Source organism: Somniosus microcephalus, chromosome 6 (genome assembly GCF_052327205.1).
Source record: "Somniosus microcephalus isolate GS21.2 chromosome 6, FLI_Smic_1.0, whole genome shotgun sequence".
Classification (NCBI taxonomy): Eukaryota; Metazoa; Chordata; class Chondrichthyes; order Squaliformes; family Somniosidae; genus Somniosus; species Somniosus microcephalus.
Genome location: NC_140992.1, coordinates 89,417,855 through 89,435,340, shown reverse-complemented (window position 1 = coordinate 89,435,340; position 17,486 = coordinate 89,417,855). Strand labels below are relative to the sequence as shown.

Here is a 17,486-nt window from a genome sequence, read left to right as displayed (position 1 = left end):
GAAAACAGCCCGGCACTCAAGAGAAGTGCCGGGATAACTGATTGCGGCCGGGACCCCGCAGGAGGAGGTAAGAGGGGGGAGGTGCTGGCAGGCGGCCCAAAACAAAAATGGCCACCCAGCACCTGCCCTTTAATTTGCGCCACCCTGGCCGCGAACGCGGCACCCTGACCCTGTTGGCCATAGCGTCCGGCAGTAGGTCAGGGGGCGCGAGCGAAGTTTGCGGCCGGGGCATGAGTGGGGCGCTGCACACGGCGATTATGTCATCGCCGGAGGCACAGCGCCGCCACTAACCTCCTGCTGAATTTCGCGGGAGGCGTTAGCGGCGCCGCGCCCGGGTGCTAGGTCGAGGGGGCGCTAACTGGAGGCGCAAAGCAACTGAATTTCCCCCCCTATATCTTTTAGCAACATGAAAATGTGATATATCAATCATATGCTATGAGAGTAATAAAGAAGGGCTGCATTTAATATGTTGGGAGGGAAAGGGAACAGGAGAGACTGGGGTATACTGGTTAGTGGATGATCTCCAGTTTCACTAGTCAGACTTTCATTAGACTTCCAGATAAGGAGCTAGCCCTAGCAGATTAGGTAACCTGTGTAAAATCTCTGGGGTGGAGGAGAACAATTACTCAGTAGGTGGGGGCTCCTACTCTGGGAAGAACAGGGGGTCGTACAGCCGCAGGGACACTCTGTAATCCAACACGGAAGCATATTGTAGAGCTGCATAACTGCGAGTAATTAGCAGAGAAAATAAGAACGTTTCAACCATCTCATTTTGTTTACATATTGCATGCCATCCATTAATTAACAGAACCAGTTTCTCCTGAGAAGGACTAATCAGTATTGTGAGGTTTCGCAAAACCCCGCGTGAGGATGTAACAGAATGTGAACTGCTACAGTTTGTTGCATAACCATGTGAACCCCGGTTTTGCATTCACAGTACTTGCAGACCCAGATTCATCTGTGCATTTAATTATCTGTCTTACAATTTTAGAACAAATTACCCCTAGCAGTGTGTTCCAAATACAATAGTAAGCAAGTAGCTCGATTTGAACATTTACTATTCATCCCTTATTCTCCACACCCCCAAATGTTGCTAAGTTATTGATAAAAATCCATGCTTCCTGGACTTTAGAGGGCTTGTAGCAGGTCTAAAGTGACAAATTTGATCCAGATGCAGTAATATACACTGACCTGCTGTCAAAACACCCCTCCTGTTGACATTTGACCTCTGATTGCCATTACCAGGTACCCACCCTGGTCACTGTGTTCATTGGCTTGTGCTTCCCATCTGAAAAGAATGACCAGAGAAATATAAACAAACTACCCAGTATTTTTGGAATTTCTCTGGCTACTTTTGCAGGCCTGGTTTCTTCTGAACTCCTAGGAATGATCCATGGCTGAATTTTCAGACCGAAGAATTACATTTTTGTTCTGATTATACATCGAACTAGAAAAGAAACTTAATGCATTGTTTCTCTTGCAATTGAAATGTTTTAAACAGTGGAGGTAATAAAAATGTCGGAAATGCGAGTGATTTGTCTGTTAGCTGATTTTCCTTTTGAATGAAACTCCTTTTGAACATGTGTGTTGAGTGGCAGTCAGCTCCAGTGTTGAACTGTTGGATCAGTTCAAAGGTGCCTGATTTCAGATGTGAACCATACCTGGTATTGGACTCTGCTCCTGGCTGGCTGTGGCATTTCTTTACTGGTCTCCTGAATGACTGACAGTCTCACATTAGTGGAGCACTATTTCCCTTCCCCACCCCCACCAAAATAATCATTAAAAACTAACAACGCAACCCTTGCACAAGAAACTACTGGCATGCAAATTTTCAACTAAATTAATGTAAAGCTGACTTTAAAAAAACACAATATTTTCATTAACTTTGAGACCTATGAAGTTTGTTGCAAATCACTTTTTTTTAATGTTCTTATTCCCCTCCTTCTGCACCCCTTTTCAATATTCTCCTGAAGGGGTTCACTGATGTGGGAGTACAATTTGCACACACCAGCCACCCTCTGGTACCTCACCTAATACATCATCTGTGAGCCTAAACAATAACAACAACTTGTATTTATATAGCGCCTTTAACGTAGTAAAATGTCCCATGGTGCTTCACAGGAGTGTTATAAGACAAAAATTTGACACCGAGCCACACAAGGAAAAATTAGGGCAGGTTGACCAAAAGCTTGATCAAAGAGGTAGGTTTTAAGGAGCGTCTTAAAGGAAGAAAGAGAGGCAGATAGGTTTAGGGAGGGAATTCCAGCGCTCAAGACCTAGGCAACTAAAGGCACAGCCACCAATGGTTGAGCGATTATAATCAGGGATGCTCAGGAGGACAGAATTAAGGGAGAACGGAAATCTCGGGGGCTTGTGGGGCTGGAGGAAAGTACAGAGATAGGGAGGGGCGAGGCCATGGAGGGATTTGAAAACAAGGATGAGAATTTTGAAATCGAGGCGTTGCTTAACCGGGAACCAATGTAGGTCAGCGAGCACAGGGTGATGGGTAAACGGGGCATTGTGCAAGTTAGGACTTGGAAATATATCGCTGTTCCTTCATAAGTCGCTGGGTCAAAATCCTGGAACTCCCTCCCTAACAGCACTATGGGAGTACCTTCACCACACGGACTGCAACAGCTCAAGAAGGCTGCTCACCACCAGCTTCTCGAGGGCAATTAGAAATGGGCAATAAATGCTGGCCTTGCCAGCCACGCCCACATCCCAGGAAATAATTTTTAAAAGGCCATGGAAGTTTTGGATGACCTCAAGTTTATGTAGGGTAGAACGTGGGAGGCCAGCCACATACTAAACAATAAATGTTGGCAGACTATTTGACCATGGGAGAGCACTAAAAGCCAACTCGCCAGACATCCACACTGTCTAGTGGGAGTCACTGTATAGCGAGCAGCAGCTGGACCCCAACCCCTCCCTGAGCTAAGGGCAGAAAGGTCAATTGTATTGTCAGCCATGCTGACATCAGTGAGCTCAGGGGTGACCCTGGAATCCAACCTGGGACCTTCTTGTTCTGTATGGCTCAGTTCCACATGGAGTAGTGCATTCATCAACTAAACTATAGGCTCTGTTGCAAGTAACTTCAAATAGTGCACTTAAGTGAGAACTTGGAGTAGTTTTAGATTGCTCCTCTTTCTCTCGCCTTGTGATTCTTTATATATTTTTAAGACAGAATATTTAGTAACTTAAATGGTTTTAACATTTTGTTTTTCCCCATAAATGGCTTATTTTAAAAAAGTATGAAATGCACTATTTTTATTCCACTCCCTTCCTTTCATGAACTCTGGATTCTTTCCTTGTACACAAGCACTGTATTTTAAGTGCCTACATTCTGACATTATCATCTTACGCTATTCTAGCTTTCCATTTATCAAAGAAATATGCAAGAATTCAAAAACGCAAAACCTCCAACTATTCTTCAAAACATAAATTCTGTGTTTGTCATCCCTGATCATAACTAAATTTGATGATAGCGGTGTATCCAAACGCCTAAAACAATTCTTGCCTCGTGTAGCTTCTACTGGAGACTGTCAATAGTAAGATTTATTTAAACATCTATTATTAAAGTCTAGTCTCCATATTATAAATAAATGGGGAGTGATTACACGCAAGTATTCTGATCTCTGGATTCAGCTGCCATTCATAAACCCTTTTAGCTTTGCCTTGAAGGTCTGTTCTCCTAGGTTAGATTTGGATCTGATCATGTTCCCCACTCTACCCCTGTGCATTTATCTTCTGGTCAGAAGGGCTACTGTACTCATTTTAAAAACATGATGATTATTAAGTCAGTTTGAATTCAGAGGCCTACTTCCCGAGTGTGAGTTATTGAGTATTGCAGAAATATAAGTGGCTTAAGAAATGAGTCCCTGTAAGTCCAGGGCTGAGGAGGAAGGGCCCATGCTGTTAGATCAACAACAGGAAAAAGCTGTGTTGCAACTCTTAACATGATCGCCACAGAAACTGTTGTGTTGTGCTCTGGTGTACTGATTTTCTGCTTGTACAATTACAGTACTTTTATTTGATGAAATGGAAATGTTTCTCAAAGATGGATATTTTAGGGGGGAAGCTAGGAGTCAGGCTGACTGACCTATTTGTACAAGAAGATTGTGTGGCAGTTGATGACTATCTGTTTTAACCCTGGAACGATATCTGTTTGTTTAATTCATTCACTTAACTCATTTACGTCAATCTGTGTGAGAGAAGGTCTCAGCTGTACCTTGTAAAAACGAAGCTTGTCGTCTAATTAAAATGGTACGATAACAGATCAGTTGGCCTCCTTCTGTCATTAATAGAGAGCAAGAGATTAAATCGCACAGTCTCGACTCCCAGACTCCTGTTCAATTTAGAATGTATTTGGAAAAAATTAGTGTACATATTGCATACAGCGTGTAAGAATCTGCACATTGGACTGTGAAGCAGTTACTTTCTATACAGGGCTGATTAGATCAGTTATCTATATAATACACACACGCGCACTTAATTTCTCTAACAGCGAAACACATTTTGGTTTAGTGCTGTACCCTGGTTAACAGAGAAGCAAAATTCAATTTTAATCTTTTCAATGATATAATAGACCACCCCTGTACAGAGCTGTATTTGGGAGCCATCCAAAAAGTGATTTGTAAGGGGGGAGGAGTCTGCTTTTCAATAGATTCTCTGTTTGTGGGGAAGCCACAAAATATGTTGTCAGAGGCTGTAGTACATCTGGACCTTGAGAGAGTTTTGCATTTGATCAGCCACACGTGTTCTAATTTTTTTAAAGATTAAAAGAAAAAATAGCCAATGCTGGGAATACACAGCAGGGCAATCAGCATCTGAAAGTGAAAGATGGTACTATTTCAGAAAGAATCCTTTTTCCAAAGTCTCAGTTGAAGCGGTAACCCTTTTCTTTTCACTTGTTGATTGACATTGTACGTTCTGCATTCTCTGTTTTTAGTGTTTTGTAATTCCAGTTCTGTTTACCGGGCCATATGTTGAGATGTTCTATATGGGTTTAAGGAGCTGAAGAGTGGTGATGTTTTTGTGTTGATGGTTTTCTGACCTGACCTCTGATCTTTTGGTGCAGCTCCAAGCGTTACTCCAAATATGGGCCAAACTAGCACCCAGGGAGGCATTAGAATTGCTGGACTTCAACTACCCAGACCAATATGTACGGGAGTATGCTGTGGGATGCTTGAAAGAAATGAGGTTTGTTTGATACAACACTCTGCAGATGTGATTATGTAGATATTGAGGTATGGAAAATTAAAAAAAGTTATTGCACTTGTGAGTTATATTGACAGGGCACCAACAGTATTACTTGTTTAAAATTTGCTTTAAGATTCATTGTTAACTTGCCGTTTGATCAATTTTAAGCAGGCATATATAGAGAGTGGTTATGGACAAAGTAGCAGCATGGTCTCAAAAATGTGACCATGAAGCTGTCGGATTGTCATAATGTCCTTTAGGGAAGGAAACCTGCTGCCTTACTCGATCTGGCCTGTATGTTACTCCAGTCCCACACCAATGTGGTTGACTCTTAATTGCTCTCTGAAGTGGACTAGCAAGCCACTGGGTTGTATCAAACCGCTGCAAATAATAGAAGGCCCGCCACCACTTTCTCAGTATCACTCGGGATGGGCAATAAATGCCAGCCTTGCCAGCGACACATCCCAAAAATGAAAAATAATTAAGCTATCATCTGTAATATTTGTGGCGGGGCAGGGGGGCGAGGAAACGCACTTAATGACGTCAACATAAAGCCGATTCACTGAAAGAGTTACATTTGCTTTGCTCCTTTACATGATCACACATTGAGGCCATTTTCGATCACGCTCGGCTGGGAGGTGACTTAAGACTGCAGTTATGCTAGTCTGGGGCCAGCATCTGTACGTGGGGAGTTCATCCAGCAAAACCTGCAGGCTACACTCTGCACTCTGCCTGCCAGGATAGAGCTCTGGGAATTCATCTTTCCATGCATGCCCCAAAGCTCCGTTCCCCAAGCAGCTATTTTTTTAATTTTGGGGAAAATGCACGTGGCTGTGTCCACTTTCTGACATTTATAAAGTGCTCATGCGATCTGACAGACTGCTTGAGTAATTTTTAAACCCAGCTTCACACCGGAATGGAGTTACGTTATACCAGCGCTCAGTCAAAGCGGTGTGACAGGCTTGGTTTAGTGCGCCTGGGAATCAGATCAGGGTCTGACTCTCAAGTTATACTGTTGCTTTCTCCTTCATTTGCCCCCGAAGAAGCTTCACACCAGCGTGAAATAACTGCAGACTGAGTTGAACACAAAACATAATAAAAAAACACACATTAAACAATGTTTTTGAGGGCATAATTAATTTTTAAATCTAACCTAGCTTAAAAAATATCACGCTGAAACAACAGTAGGAATTTGCAGAGTTAAAACCAGATAGCATCTGGACCAAATTTTATGAAAAATATTAGCATTTGAACAAACATTTTAATTTAAACTGCCAATGTGTTTTCTCCGCCAGTGATGAAGAACTTTCTCAGTATCTCCTACAGCTGGTGCAAGTACTGAAATATGAGCCGTACTTCGACTGTGCCCTTTCCAAATTTCTTTTGGAGCGAGCGCAAGCCAACAGAAGGATAGGTCACTTCTTGTTTTGGCATCTCAGGCAAGTTGGATCAAAAGAATTCCATATATAGTTGAATCTCGACAAATGGAAATGTAATTGACGCATTTGCTAAGACTTGGCTAATGACCAGTGTCCCAGTTCTATCTCTAAGCTATGAACAGGGCAAGTGAATTGTTGAGGCACATGAGTTATCACTCAGACACCGCATTTTCATTGTGCCTCTTCAGCTTTTCAAGCACAACTGCAGTACTCGAGCCGCAAATTACGCAACATATTGCAGGAAGATGTGTTGTGCCAAATCATTGTCCTAACTTTGAACACTTAGCCTTTTTTAACCCTGCTATAATGACCTAATTGTCTTTGGTTTATTTGGTAATTGTTTACTGTGCTGTATGCTGGACTGTAGCATTGGAATCGTGCTAACCTCTGACCCCTGACAATCCAGCCCATGTATAGCCCAAGCAACTTGGTCCTATTTGTGCTTATATTTCCCATTTGCTGGTTTTTCCTGTTTGGATTTTGTGGCCCTGGAGGTTTGGAAAGGGTTGTTATTAGTTTTGTTGCCTTATTGGTGAATAAATTATAAATCAAAACATGCAGATCTCTTTGCATCAGCGATCTAAGATCTATGCAAATTAATGGGAGCTTGGCTTCAAGCTTTATATATGGTCCTAAGGTTCCATGGTATGCACCTCTGCAGTGCATGAAGACAAAAAGCTTGGGTACCCCTGCTATATGTAATATAGTATTGTTGAAAGCACAAGCAAACGCAAATTGTGCTTTTTACCTCAGCATCATCAGTGCTTTGGTTCTAAGTAGCTACCCTCTTTATCTTTGTCATTCTTCATTAACCAAAAGTAAAATGAGCCCCTCCTATTGTTGAAGTAAATAAATTATTCTCCTTACAAAGAGCTGTAGGAAGAGAGGTGAGAAGGTGGTAATTTTCCCAAACCCCATGTAGATGTTTCTTCTGAATTATTATAATTATTACATTGTGTGGTTGAAGCCAATTTTACTGTATGTGATTCAGTGTGGAAACTTGTCATGAGATATTGTGGTGTAAACGTATAAAATAGGTGCCCAGGAGGAATGGAGAGAATTGAGGGCAAAGGGCAGCGGAAGTGAAAGGAAAGGAATGAGACTCGGTTAAAAATGGAACAACTCCTAAATTACTGCTTAATAATTGGTCTGCTACATAGGTAATGAGAACATTGTAGGTTCGTGTTCAGAGCTTCCAAAATCTGCCTACATTTATTGGATTGCAGGGTTTTCCCAGGCCGTATTTAATGTGTTCACACACCATATTGACTGGCAAAGCGTTCATGAAACCTCGAGAGAGGAGGATTTCCTCTGTGCATGAGGTGTAGCAACATTGTGAACATGTTCTTTATGAATAGGTTTCAATGTCACTATATAGTTAGTGCATAGAGGAAATCTTCCCTCATGATTTGTAGAAGAGCTGTGAGTTCATTTTAATTTAATAGGACAACAAAGAACAACACTTTACTGCATTGTTTGTAATGGGATGTGGTCTAAGTAGGTGTGGCCCTAAAGCGGGCGCTGATGAGTCCTGTTTTTAACGTACATCTTCCTGTTGCTTCCAGGTCTGAAATGCATCTACCTGCTATTTCACTGCAATTTGGGTTGATCCTGGAGTCATACTGTCGAGGAAGTATCACACATATCAAAGAGCTTTCCAAACAGGTATTTACAGGCTTAGTTTTTAAATTCAATCTCTACTGAATGAGTATTTCTGACAGTGATTGGGCATCAGGTTCAGCGGTCCTGACTCTGGAAAGTCATGTCTAGAATCAAGGATTGTAGAAGTTGATGCACCAGAGGGAATGACTCAGTTGGAGGCTAAAGCTAAAGTTCTGATTCATGTAGATGGGAAAGGGGAGGGGGTGGGTGGGGATGTGTCGAACTCGGCCTGCCCGCCCCCCTCACCCATCTAAGTGCTTCTTCCATTAGTTATGTATCCCTCCCACAAAAAATCTGGATTGAGTCGCCCATCACTCCTGCATCACAAGCCACGAAAAGCCAAATGACCACCCACCCTATCCTGAAATTGCCTTTGATATTCTTCACCACCCCCAACTCTTTATGTATGCCAGTGCTCTGCTGCCTATATCCTATCCTGCTCACCCATCGTCCCTGTTGTTGCTGACCTACATTGGTTTAGTTTCCCTAACGCCTTCAATTTAAAAATCCCATCCTCATGTTTAAATCCCTTCCTAGCCTTGCCCCTCCCTACTCTGCAGCCTCCTCTAGCCCTACAGTTCTCCTCTGCACTCTTCATTCCTCTGACTCTGGCCTCTTGTGCATCTACTCCCTCTCCGTTTGCCCCACCATTGGAGGCCCTGCCTTCAGCTGTCAGGCCCCATGCTCTGGAATTCTCTCCCTAAACACTTCTACCCCTCCACCTCCCTCTCCTCCTTTCAAACCCTCTTTAAAATCCACCTCAGACCAAGCTCTTGATTAACACTCCCGATATCTCATTCTTGCTTGGCATCCATTTTTGTCTGATTACACCTCTGTTAAGTGCCTTGAGATGATTTTCTACTTAAAAGGTGCTATTTAAAGGTGTTATTTGCTGTTGTTGTATTGCTTCTGGACAGTCAGTAGTTCCTTTGATGTGAGAAAACCTGTCTCACCCCAGTAGCAAATACATCGAAGCAAGACTCTCTGAAAGAAAAGTGAAAACTCAAAAATATTGACTGTACACTTAATTACTTCACGACCTGTAGCTACTATCTCAGCATCTGCTTTATTAGATTCCACCCCCTCTTTTTATAATTAGGCTGCTGCGTGGGGTGGGTTTACAATTGTTCAGGAAGGTGATCTCTTTTCCGCTGCCCAGTCTTTTTTTAAACATTTTTATAACCTTTAATTGAAGGAATCTTCTGCTATACTAAGAATGTGCTCTTTTGCCTCCCTTTCTACTGCTTTGTAGAGCTGTGTTATGAAATGGTATTGTAATGTAAGAAGGGGAGCACATTATTAATAGCAAAGAGTAAGCTGAGCACTTTGGTTTGTATAAGATTCATTCATTGCTATATTTTATTCACTTCAGCAAATGTTTGAGCTCGACTGAACACATTGGTTCAGAATTGTAGCAAAAAGCAGATTGAATTTTGCTGTGTGCTGATGGGACCTGTAGAGTTATTGATATTCTATAACTGACACACATTAGTCACAAAGTTCTAGTTGATCACCCAGTGTTTTTTTTCGTCTTTGCAAATGATTCCTCCTCAAGTTTGACTGGCTTAGACATGTTTACTTCTGAGTGGGCAGCTGGTTAGCTTGTTCCCTGACGGCTCTTGATATCGTTTTGTAGTCTGCCACCAGGAGGCACTAGAGACGGCCACACAACCCTCCCTTTTGATATTTCTACTCTACTGTAAAAAGAGACAGCAGCCTACACTTGGTGCCTACCCATTCGTCTCAGATTGATATCTGAGCGGAGCAGGAATCGCTCTGATGCTTTTCCCCCACTCCGTGGTTCTTGGGATGAAATTTTCCAAGACCCTATGTGATCAGGCAGGCTTCATGTGCAGTGGGCAGCTTATTGGAAAATTGCGCTGCCTGTAATTTTCCGTCCATCCATTAATAGGATTTTGCAATAAGTTCCTAAAGCAGGATCTTGGAAAATGGCATCCCTTTTTGGGGCAAGGAGGAAGGTTGACTCATAATTTTGCCAATTGCAGTGAATGTGATGTGATGTGATGATATATTGGGTGCAAAGGTTATATTTTAGATGGTTTTAAGAAATCTGTAAATGTCTCATTACATCTCTGAGGGCCTCAGTAGTTGAAATTCATATTTCAATGTTTAAAGAATACAATTAAAAAAATCAAAAAGCTCTTTTTGTTGATGTTTTACATAATACCGTTTCTTTAAAAAAAAAGTTGGCAAAGTGCAGATGAAGCCCAAACAGATTACATGCATTTATTTAACTCAAAGCTGTATGATCATCCACCATAAATTATCTGGTTACGTATCCATGGAATACGGACACAAGGAATAAGTGGAAGATACTCCACACCTTAAGGCTTTTGAAATACTTTTTTCCCCCAATTAAGATCGAGTCAACGAAAGTTACATTTAAAAAAAAAGCCACCGGGAACTCTGATGTCAACAGAGTTGAAAAATTCCCAACTGTGTAAACACGGAAGAAATTCAAAGCACAAATACTTCAAAAAGTTCCTGTTTGTGCAGTACAGGTTCCATTTTCTCCTTATCGGATGTGTTTGTCCAACTCACGGGCTGGTGGAAACATGGAGTAGTGTTGGTTTTAACAGATGGCTGACCTGGTAGGTTTCTACTGTCAACATTCCAGAATCAAATATACAGTTTCCACAGTATCCTGTCTGCTGCAGCTGTAAATATCTGAAGGAATTTATCAAGAGGTTTTTTTTTTTCCTTAAACCTCTTTTCTATTTCCCAGAGCAGAGACTTAAAAAAAATGCATTCCCAAAAGTGTGATAATAATAAACTGGGGGACTGCCTTTATGCTAATCTGTCATATTTTTGATGTTGCAATTTCAGTCAGCGCAGTAATATCCTGATATGTAATGGGAAAATATACTTCCATTGATCAAATGTGGGAGCTAATCAAAAGCTGAATGCAATCATATATAAGTTGCAAATTGATCCAATTCCATATTAAGGACAACTGCAATTAATCTCTTGGTATCGGATAACTATATTTCATTCAATAAATCTTGTCAATTATAACTGTGGCTTTGGGATAGTGCACAGAAACTGCAGCAGCTTTAGTTCCCATTCCCCTACCTTACTACTCTGGACCTTCACCAACCACATCCTCCATCCTCCCTCTATGCCCTCGCCACACTCACCTCATCATTAAGATTCACTTCCTGCTCCCTTGACCCAATTCCTGACCACTAAATTTCTTTTTCTGGCCCCCATGGTAGCTGACCTTGTTAATGACTCCCTCTCCTCAAACTATTCCATTCAAAACTTCTGCAAAGGACCCATCCTTGGACCATCCTTGCTCTCAAAATACCACTCCATCTCTGACCCCCTTGAATGCATTGTTGCCGCCAGGCTACATGCCCATCTCTCTTGTAACTCTGCTTAAATACTTCCCGTGTACTTCTGCCCTTCTTACTGTACTGAGGTAGCCTGGCTAAAGTTATGAATGGCCATTTCTGTAACTGTGGCGATGGTGAATTATCCCTCCTTTCCTCCTCAATCTCTTTGTAGTATTTGATGCAGTCAACCATACTATCCTCCTCCATTGCCTGTTCTCTACTGTCAAGTTATACAGGTACAGTAGTGTGGTTATGGTACTCGAATAGCAATTAAGAAGTATTGAGTTCAAATCAGTTAGTGAAGTTCAGTACAATAAATCTGGTCATTTGCGGGCCACAACTGGGAAAAATGATCGTGAAAGCTACTAGATTGTATTAAAGACCCAATTGGTTCACGAATACCCTTCATGGAAGGAAATCTGCCACTCCTACTTGGTGTGACTCTAGTCCACACTGTGTGGTTGACCTTTAATACCATATGAAGTGTACTAGCAAAGCACTCAATTGTATAAACCAGAGATAGGCAATAAATACAACCTTTCCAGCATTACACTCTGAGAACACATTTTTCCAATAAAAAGGATCTTGCATCATTTCAACCCTACCTATCTGAATGTGGCCAGCACAACTCTGACAATGATTCCTCTTCCCTTCTTTATGCTGCCACCTTCAAAGTTCCTCAAAGATCTATCAGTCGACCCTCCTCTTCATCTACATGCTTCCCTTCAATGACATCTTCTGCAGGCATGGGGTCAGCCTCTATATGTATGCCAATGACACCCAGCTCCAGCTCTCTCGACCCCCATCATCACCTCTTTGCTGTCAGAAATCAAGTCGTGGATGAGTCACAATTTCCTATAATTGAATATTAGGAAAACTGTCATTGTTGTTCTCAATGCTGCCATAAATGACACCATTTCCCTTCCCTGTCCACATATTTATACTGAGTCACGTGCTCAGACTGAACCAAGCTATGCAAAACAAATGCATTCTGTTCAACCCAGAGCTGAGCTACAAAAACCACATCCTATCTATCAACTTGACAACATTTCCCACCTCAGCCCCTTCATCATTGAAACCCTTATCCACACTTTTGTCACCTCTAGGCTTGGTCATTCCAAAGCTCTGCTTGTTAGCCTCCCATCTTTCACCCTGCATAAACTCTAACTTATCAAAAACACTGCTATAGTATCCAGTCCCACTCGCTGATTGCCATCTCTCCTCTCTATACTTACATTGGCTCCCTCTCTTCCAACATATTAAATTTAAAATGTTCATATTTAAATCCCTCTACGCCCGCACTGCCCCTAGCTTTGCCACAAGCTTTACATCTCCTCTTACATCCTTCAGCCCTCTGACTCTGGCTAGTATGCATCCCCAGCCCCCTTCACCCAACTGTTGTTGATTGAGCCTTCAGCCGTCCCAGCCATACTCACTGGAGCTTCCTACCTACATGCTTCCATTTCTCTGTCATCTTTAAAAACTTATTCAAAATCCATCTTTTTTGTTTGACCAAGCTTTCGGTCACCTCTCCTAGTCTCTCCACACTTGGCTATCTGTTTCCATTATGAAGGACTTTGGGCATATTTTATGTTAAAAGGCACTATATAAATGTGATATGACTGAAATCAGAAACTGAACATCTGGGAATGTGTGCCCTCTTGTTCTGAACATTCATTCTCCAATGTATTGCATCTTACTGGAAACATGTAATCTTCATTGTCTTGTTTGTGATGATTGAAGCCTAGCATGTTTCTGATCCTGCACAGCTCCAAGAAAAGTGTGGCGGCTCAGCTAAAAATCCAGCCTTTAATTTTGAAGTTTTACAAATAGCCTAATAAAAACCATAGTGGTTAAATTGACAATATTATAATACCATAAATATGAATGATTTGTTCTAACAATACAGAATTTCTGCCCTTTAGTTATGGATGGACCTGCATGGAATTAGAACTCTCAACTGGAAGGTATCCTGGTCACCCAATGAACTCTTGTGTCCTTCTCTGCAGAGCTTGTTCAGATAGCTATCTTTTTAATGTAATTGGCAATTAAAGTTGTCCTTTTTTTAAATGAAGAAAGTATAAAACCAGTGTGTAGAATCTCTGTGCATTGATTTCCCCCCCTCCCAATCATTTCCACCCAAGGTCCCATCTCTGCTTCACCCCTGTGGCGATAGCCGAACTGGCAACACACCTTCAGGTTTAGGGGTAGAGAAGAGGGAAGATCAGCTAAGCAGCCTTCACTGTGCCATTTTTCCTGGTGGCCTCCCAAGACCAGTGGTACTACAGGGGCAAACCTACGCCATCCTGTTTAGCCCAAGAGCTGTATGGCCCAGAAGGGACTTGTAAGGAAGAACATTTAGGAGTAGAGGGGGGAAAAATTCTCTGTTCGATTTAAATCTGTTTTAAGTAAAAAAAAAATGAAGGGCATGAAGCTTCTGCTAATTTTAGCAAAAAGGTCAGTTTAAGTATAAAATGGGATTTCACCCTCCAAATAATTTTTAAAAGGTAGATTGTGCATGGAGACAATTTCATCAGCTTCTTGGACTGATATTTGAAAGAAAACTTACTTGAAGTGGCAGTGGGTGCTTAATGATGTCACTAGGTTATATTTTGTGTAAAATGACTGTCATTGAAATGAGCCCGGTTTTAGATGTTTGCCTTGTTGGTCTGAGGATAGTAACTTGGTGGTAGTTTGTTTATCTGCAGATTGACCATTCTCCAAGTGCAAGCCTAGGCAGTAAGTGTCAGCACGCTATTCAATGTGCCGGACAGCTGAACCCAATCCAGTTCTCAGGGGGGATCACTTAATGGTGTTCAGCACCAGCCAGGCTGTTCTTTATCCCTGACGGCACTGAGGCCAATTGTAGCACTTCAACTGCTGCCCTAACTGAGATTAGGTTGCTGAGCATGAACTGGGATTTGAACCTGGAATCATCTGCCTGTAAGTTTTAGTGTTGCACTGAGCAATGCTTTTATCCTCTAGGCCATCATGAGAGCTCCTGCACAACATTTTAAACGTTTGCATATTAATCTATTTGACGGTTGCCAAACCACAGGTATTTCTGTAATGCACTCCCTACTATAATAACATATGCAGACATGTTGTGATGGGAAATGCTATACACATCAACTGTAATTGACCTACCTGATTGAATTAAGCGATGGCGTGTGTTTTAAAATGGCAATGAAATGAGGAGGATTACACGGCAGACAAAAATGGCTACTTACAGTTTGAGTTCTTGAGGAGGGAAAGGGGGGTGGAATAACATGTGTTGTATAAAATTTGCATTTTGCTTGAAACTTCAGAGTGAATTGTGCCACCTCATAATTTCACTCGCTTCCCTCCTCTACGACTCATTGTTCTCTGCACTATTTACCAGCTGAGAGGGTTGGTATGTGCGCTGTCCCATTTCATTACTTCTTTCATTGTCTTGCGTAAATGGCCCACAGTGTGTTTCTGTACCCCTTGCCCTGTACAAAGTGATTCTTCATTCAGGCCATTGTGAGTGTGAAGCTGTGCCAGACCACTCTTTGATGTAGCCTGCATAGTACTTTTTAGCAGGATGTTATGCTTGTGGATGTGAATATTTTTATACCAGTATTGCATATTAAGCAGCTCTATTCCTTATTTATTTTCACTTTGTCTTGTTTTCTCTGGATTAAAGACACATTGGTAAGGCATTATGGCTGCTTATGAAGATTTAGGCTCTAAAGGAGGAATTTTAGCCCTCCAAAAGTGGGTGGGTTTGGGTCGGGCGGGATGTAAAAATGTTAATTCGAAACCCGCCCACTTCCAGTTTCAACAGAGGTCAGGGGGAGGGGGTGCGCGGAGGAAGGCAACCAACCTGCCCGCAGGAGACGGGTTAGTTATTTAAATATTATAATGAGGCTGTGTGCCTCAGAATGAACCACCATTTTAAATTTAACCATGGCCCGACCTGTCTGTACTTTTTGATAGATCAACCTCACCGACCCATCATCTCACCATATTCTTCAATCACTTCCTCCAGAAACACAACTGATTGTTTCTTGTACACATTGTTTTAATGTCCATCCCTTATTTCACTACGCTACTACTTTTTGGGGAAAAAGTTCCACCTGACTTGCCCATTATGACTCGTAATTCCTGGGTGTTCCCACTATGCGCTAGATTTTGCCTTCATGCTGGGAGCCATGTAGGGTAGTGTACTTACTGTGAAGCAATCGTCAGCAGAACACGCCAGCAGTTACTTCTGAGTGATCTCCTATTGGGACGAGTACATGCACTCTTGCCACCTGTGATACAAGGTCAACACAACTGAGAATTTTATATCGTGCTGCAAAATGCTTTGGGACTAGTTACTGCACTATCTTTGCCAGTACAGCACTCAGTTGAGAAGCATTTGGGTTCAGGGATCGTGCAGATTTACGAAGCTCCCCACTGAGTTCAAGCTCCGCCAAACATTTTCACACAGGTTAGAAATGAAAATAAGAAAGGTCACTTTTTTTTTGTTAAGCAAACCCAGTGAATTGTGTACTGTTTCTTTTTGGCAAATGTCCATTGTTTGAGTGATAGTCGACGGGGTTGTTTATAAAAGTGTCGTTGTGGGGCACGCAGATTTTAATTGAGAACAACTATAAGTCCATTTTGCATACAGGGAAAGAAAATTCTCTCCTTACCCCATCTTTTCTGAAACCATGGTTCATGGCTGCCCTTGGTAGCTTGTAGAAATGGTCATTCTTATTGTGTGAGCATTCATGCATGAGCACTTCCAGCCAGGGTTACTGGATGGCAATCAGGAACAGAAACCTCTGGGGGGGCCCCCCCAAAACAATTCCCCACAGAGGCTCATCCGCCTCCAAAAGTAGCGGCCTTAAAATCATAGATTGGCAGGGACAGAGTGGGAAATGGAGCCGTTCCATTTTAACTGCTCCTTCACTCCTTTCCCGCTGATTGGGGAAGAGTTAAAATTTCCCCCATTTTAAAGACCAGAAAGTACCAGATTTGATTTTCAGTTTGTGCTTTGTCATAATTCCACGGATGGAGCTTTGGTTCACCTAAGAAGGATTAGTATTACAACATATCACCAATAGGATAACACTGATTTGTCTGGCAATAGTCTAATCCCAGGCCACATTCCCTATTAGTGAGTGAACAATTCAACACTTGGTAAATTCAGGGCTTCAATTGGGATCCTACAGTTGGCTTCAGCAGCCCTAAGCTAAGCGAGAGTGCCCATTCCTGATCACTTATCAAGTGTAGGGGCATCAAGACGAACCTGGATCCAACTCAGCTGGGGTACCCCCAGTGGTTAAATATCCTGCTCACACTGCAACCCAACAAAAGCACTGCCTTCACAAGGGTGGGTGGAGGAGGAGAGAATTGGCAAAACAAGAAAATGGCATCCATAGTATTTTGTATGAAAAAACAGATTAATAGGGGCCTCCATTTTGAGTTAACTGTTGAATTTCATTTTATATTGAAACTGTTGATGTCTGTGGGAAGGGAATTGACAAAAATTAATGTTAGCCTTCTACAAGATTTAAAGAGATGAAGTTATGTCTGTTTGGAAATGTATTACATTAGGATAGATATGGCATCTCGTAACGATTATGGACATTTTTTTAAAGTGCCATTCAAGGGATATTTTTCATGTACCTATTTGACTACTAATATATTTTCCTCCATGTTTTAGTTGCATGTTGTCAAGACTCATACTTTCAGATATACTTGTGGTCAAATGCATTATGTTGGACCATCTGGTTAATGAAATAGGAAGAGAATATTCATAAAGGCTGCCAGGACATGTGGCTCACATTGTGGTATCTTTGGAACCTGGTATCTGCCA

The 17,486-nt window shown here is 41.9% G+C and overlaps 1 protein-coding gene across 1 annotated transcript in view; it reads left to right on the top strand.

The window, feature by feature from the left end:
* The window catches only part of pik3cb (phosphatidylinositol-4,5-bisphosphate 3-kinase, catalytic subunit beta), a 249,745-nt gene that overhangs the window by 201,293 nt on the left and 30,966 nt on the right, over positions 1-17,486 (top strand). The window contains exons 13-15 of the mRNA XM_085990511.1: positions 5,078-5,199; positions 6,495-6,638; positions 8,204-8,303. Of these exons, the coding sequence (XP_085846637.1) occupies positions 5,078-5,199; positions 6,495-6,638; positions 8,204-8,303 (366 nt within the window). The remainder of the gene's footprint in view (positions 1-5,077; positions 5,200-6,494; positions 6,639-8,203; positions 8,304-17,486) is intronic.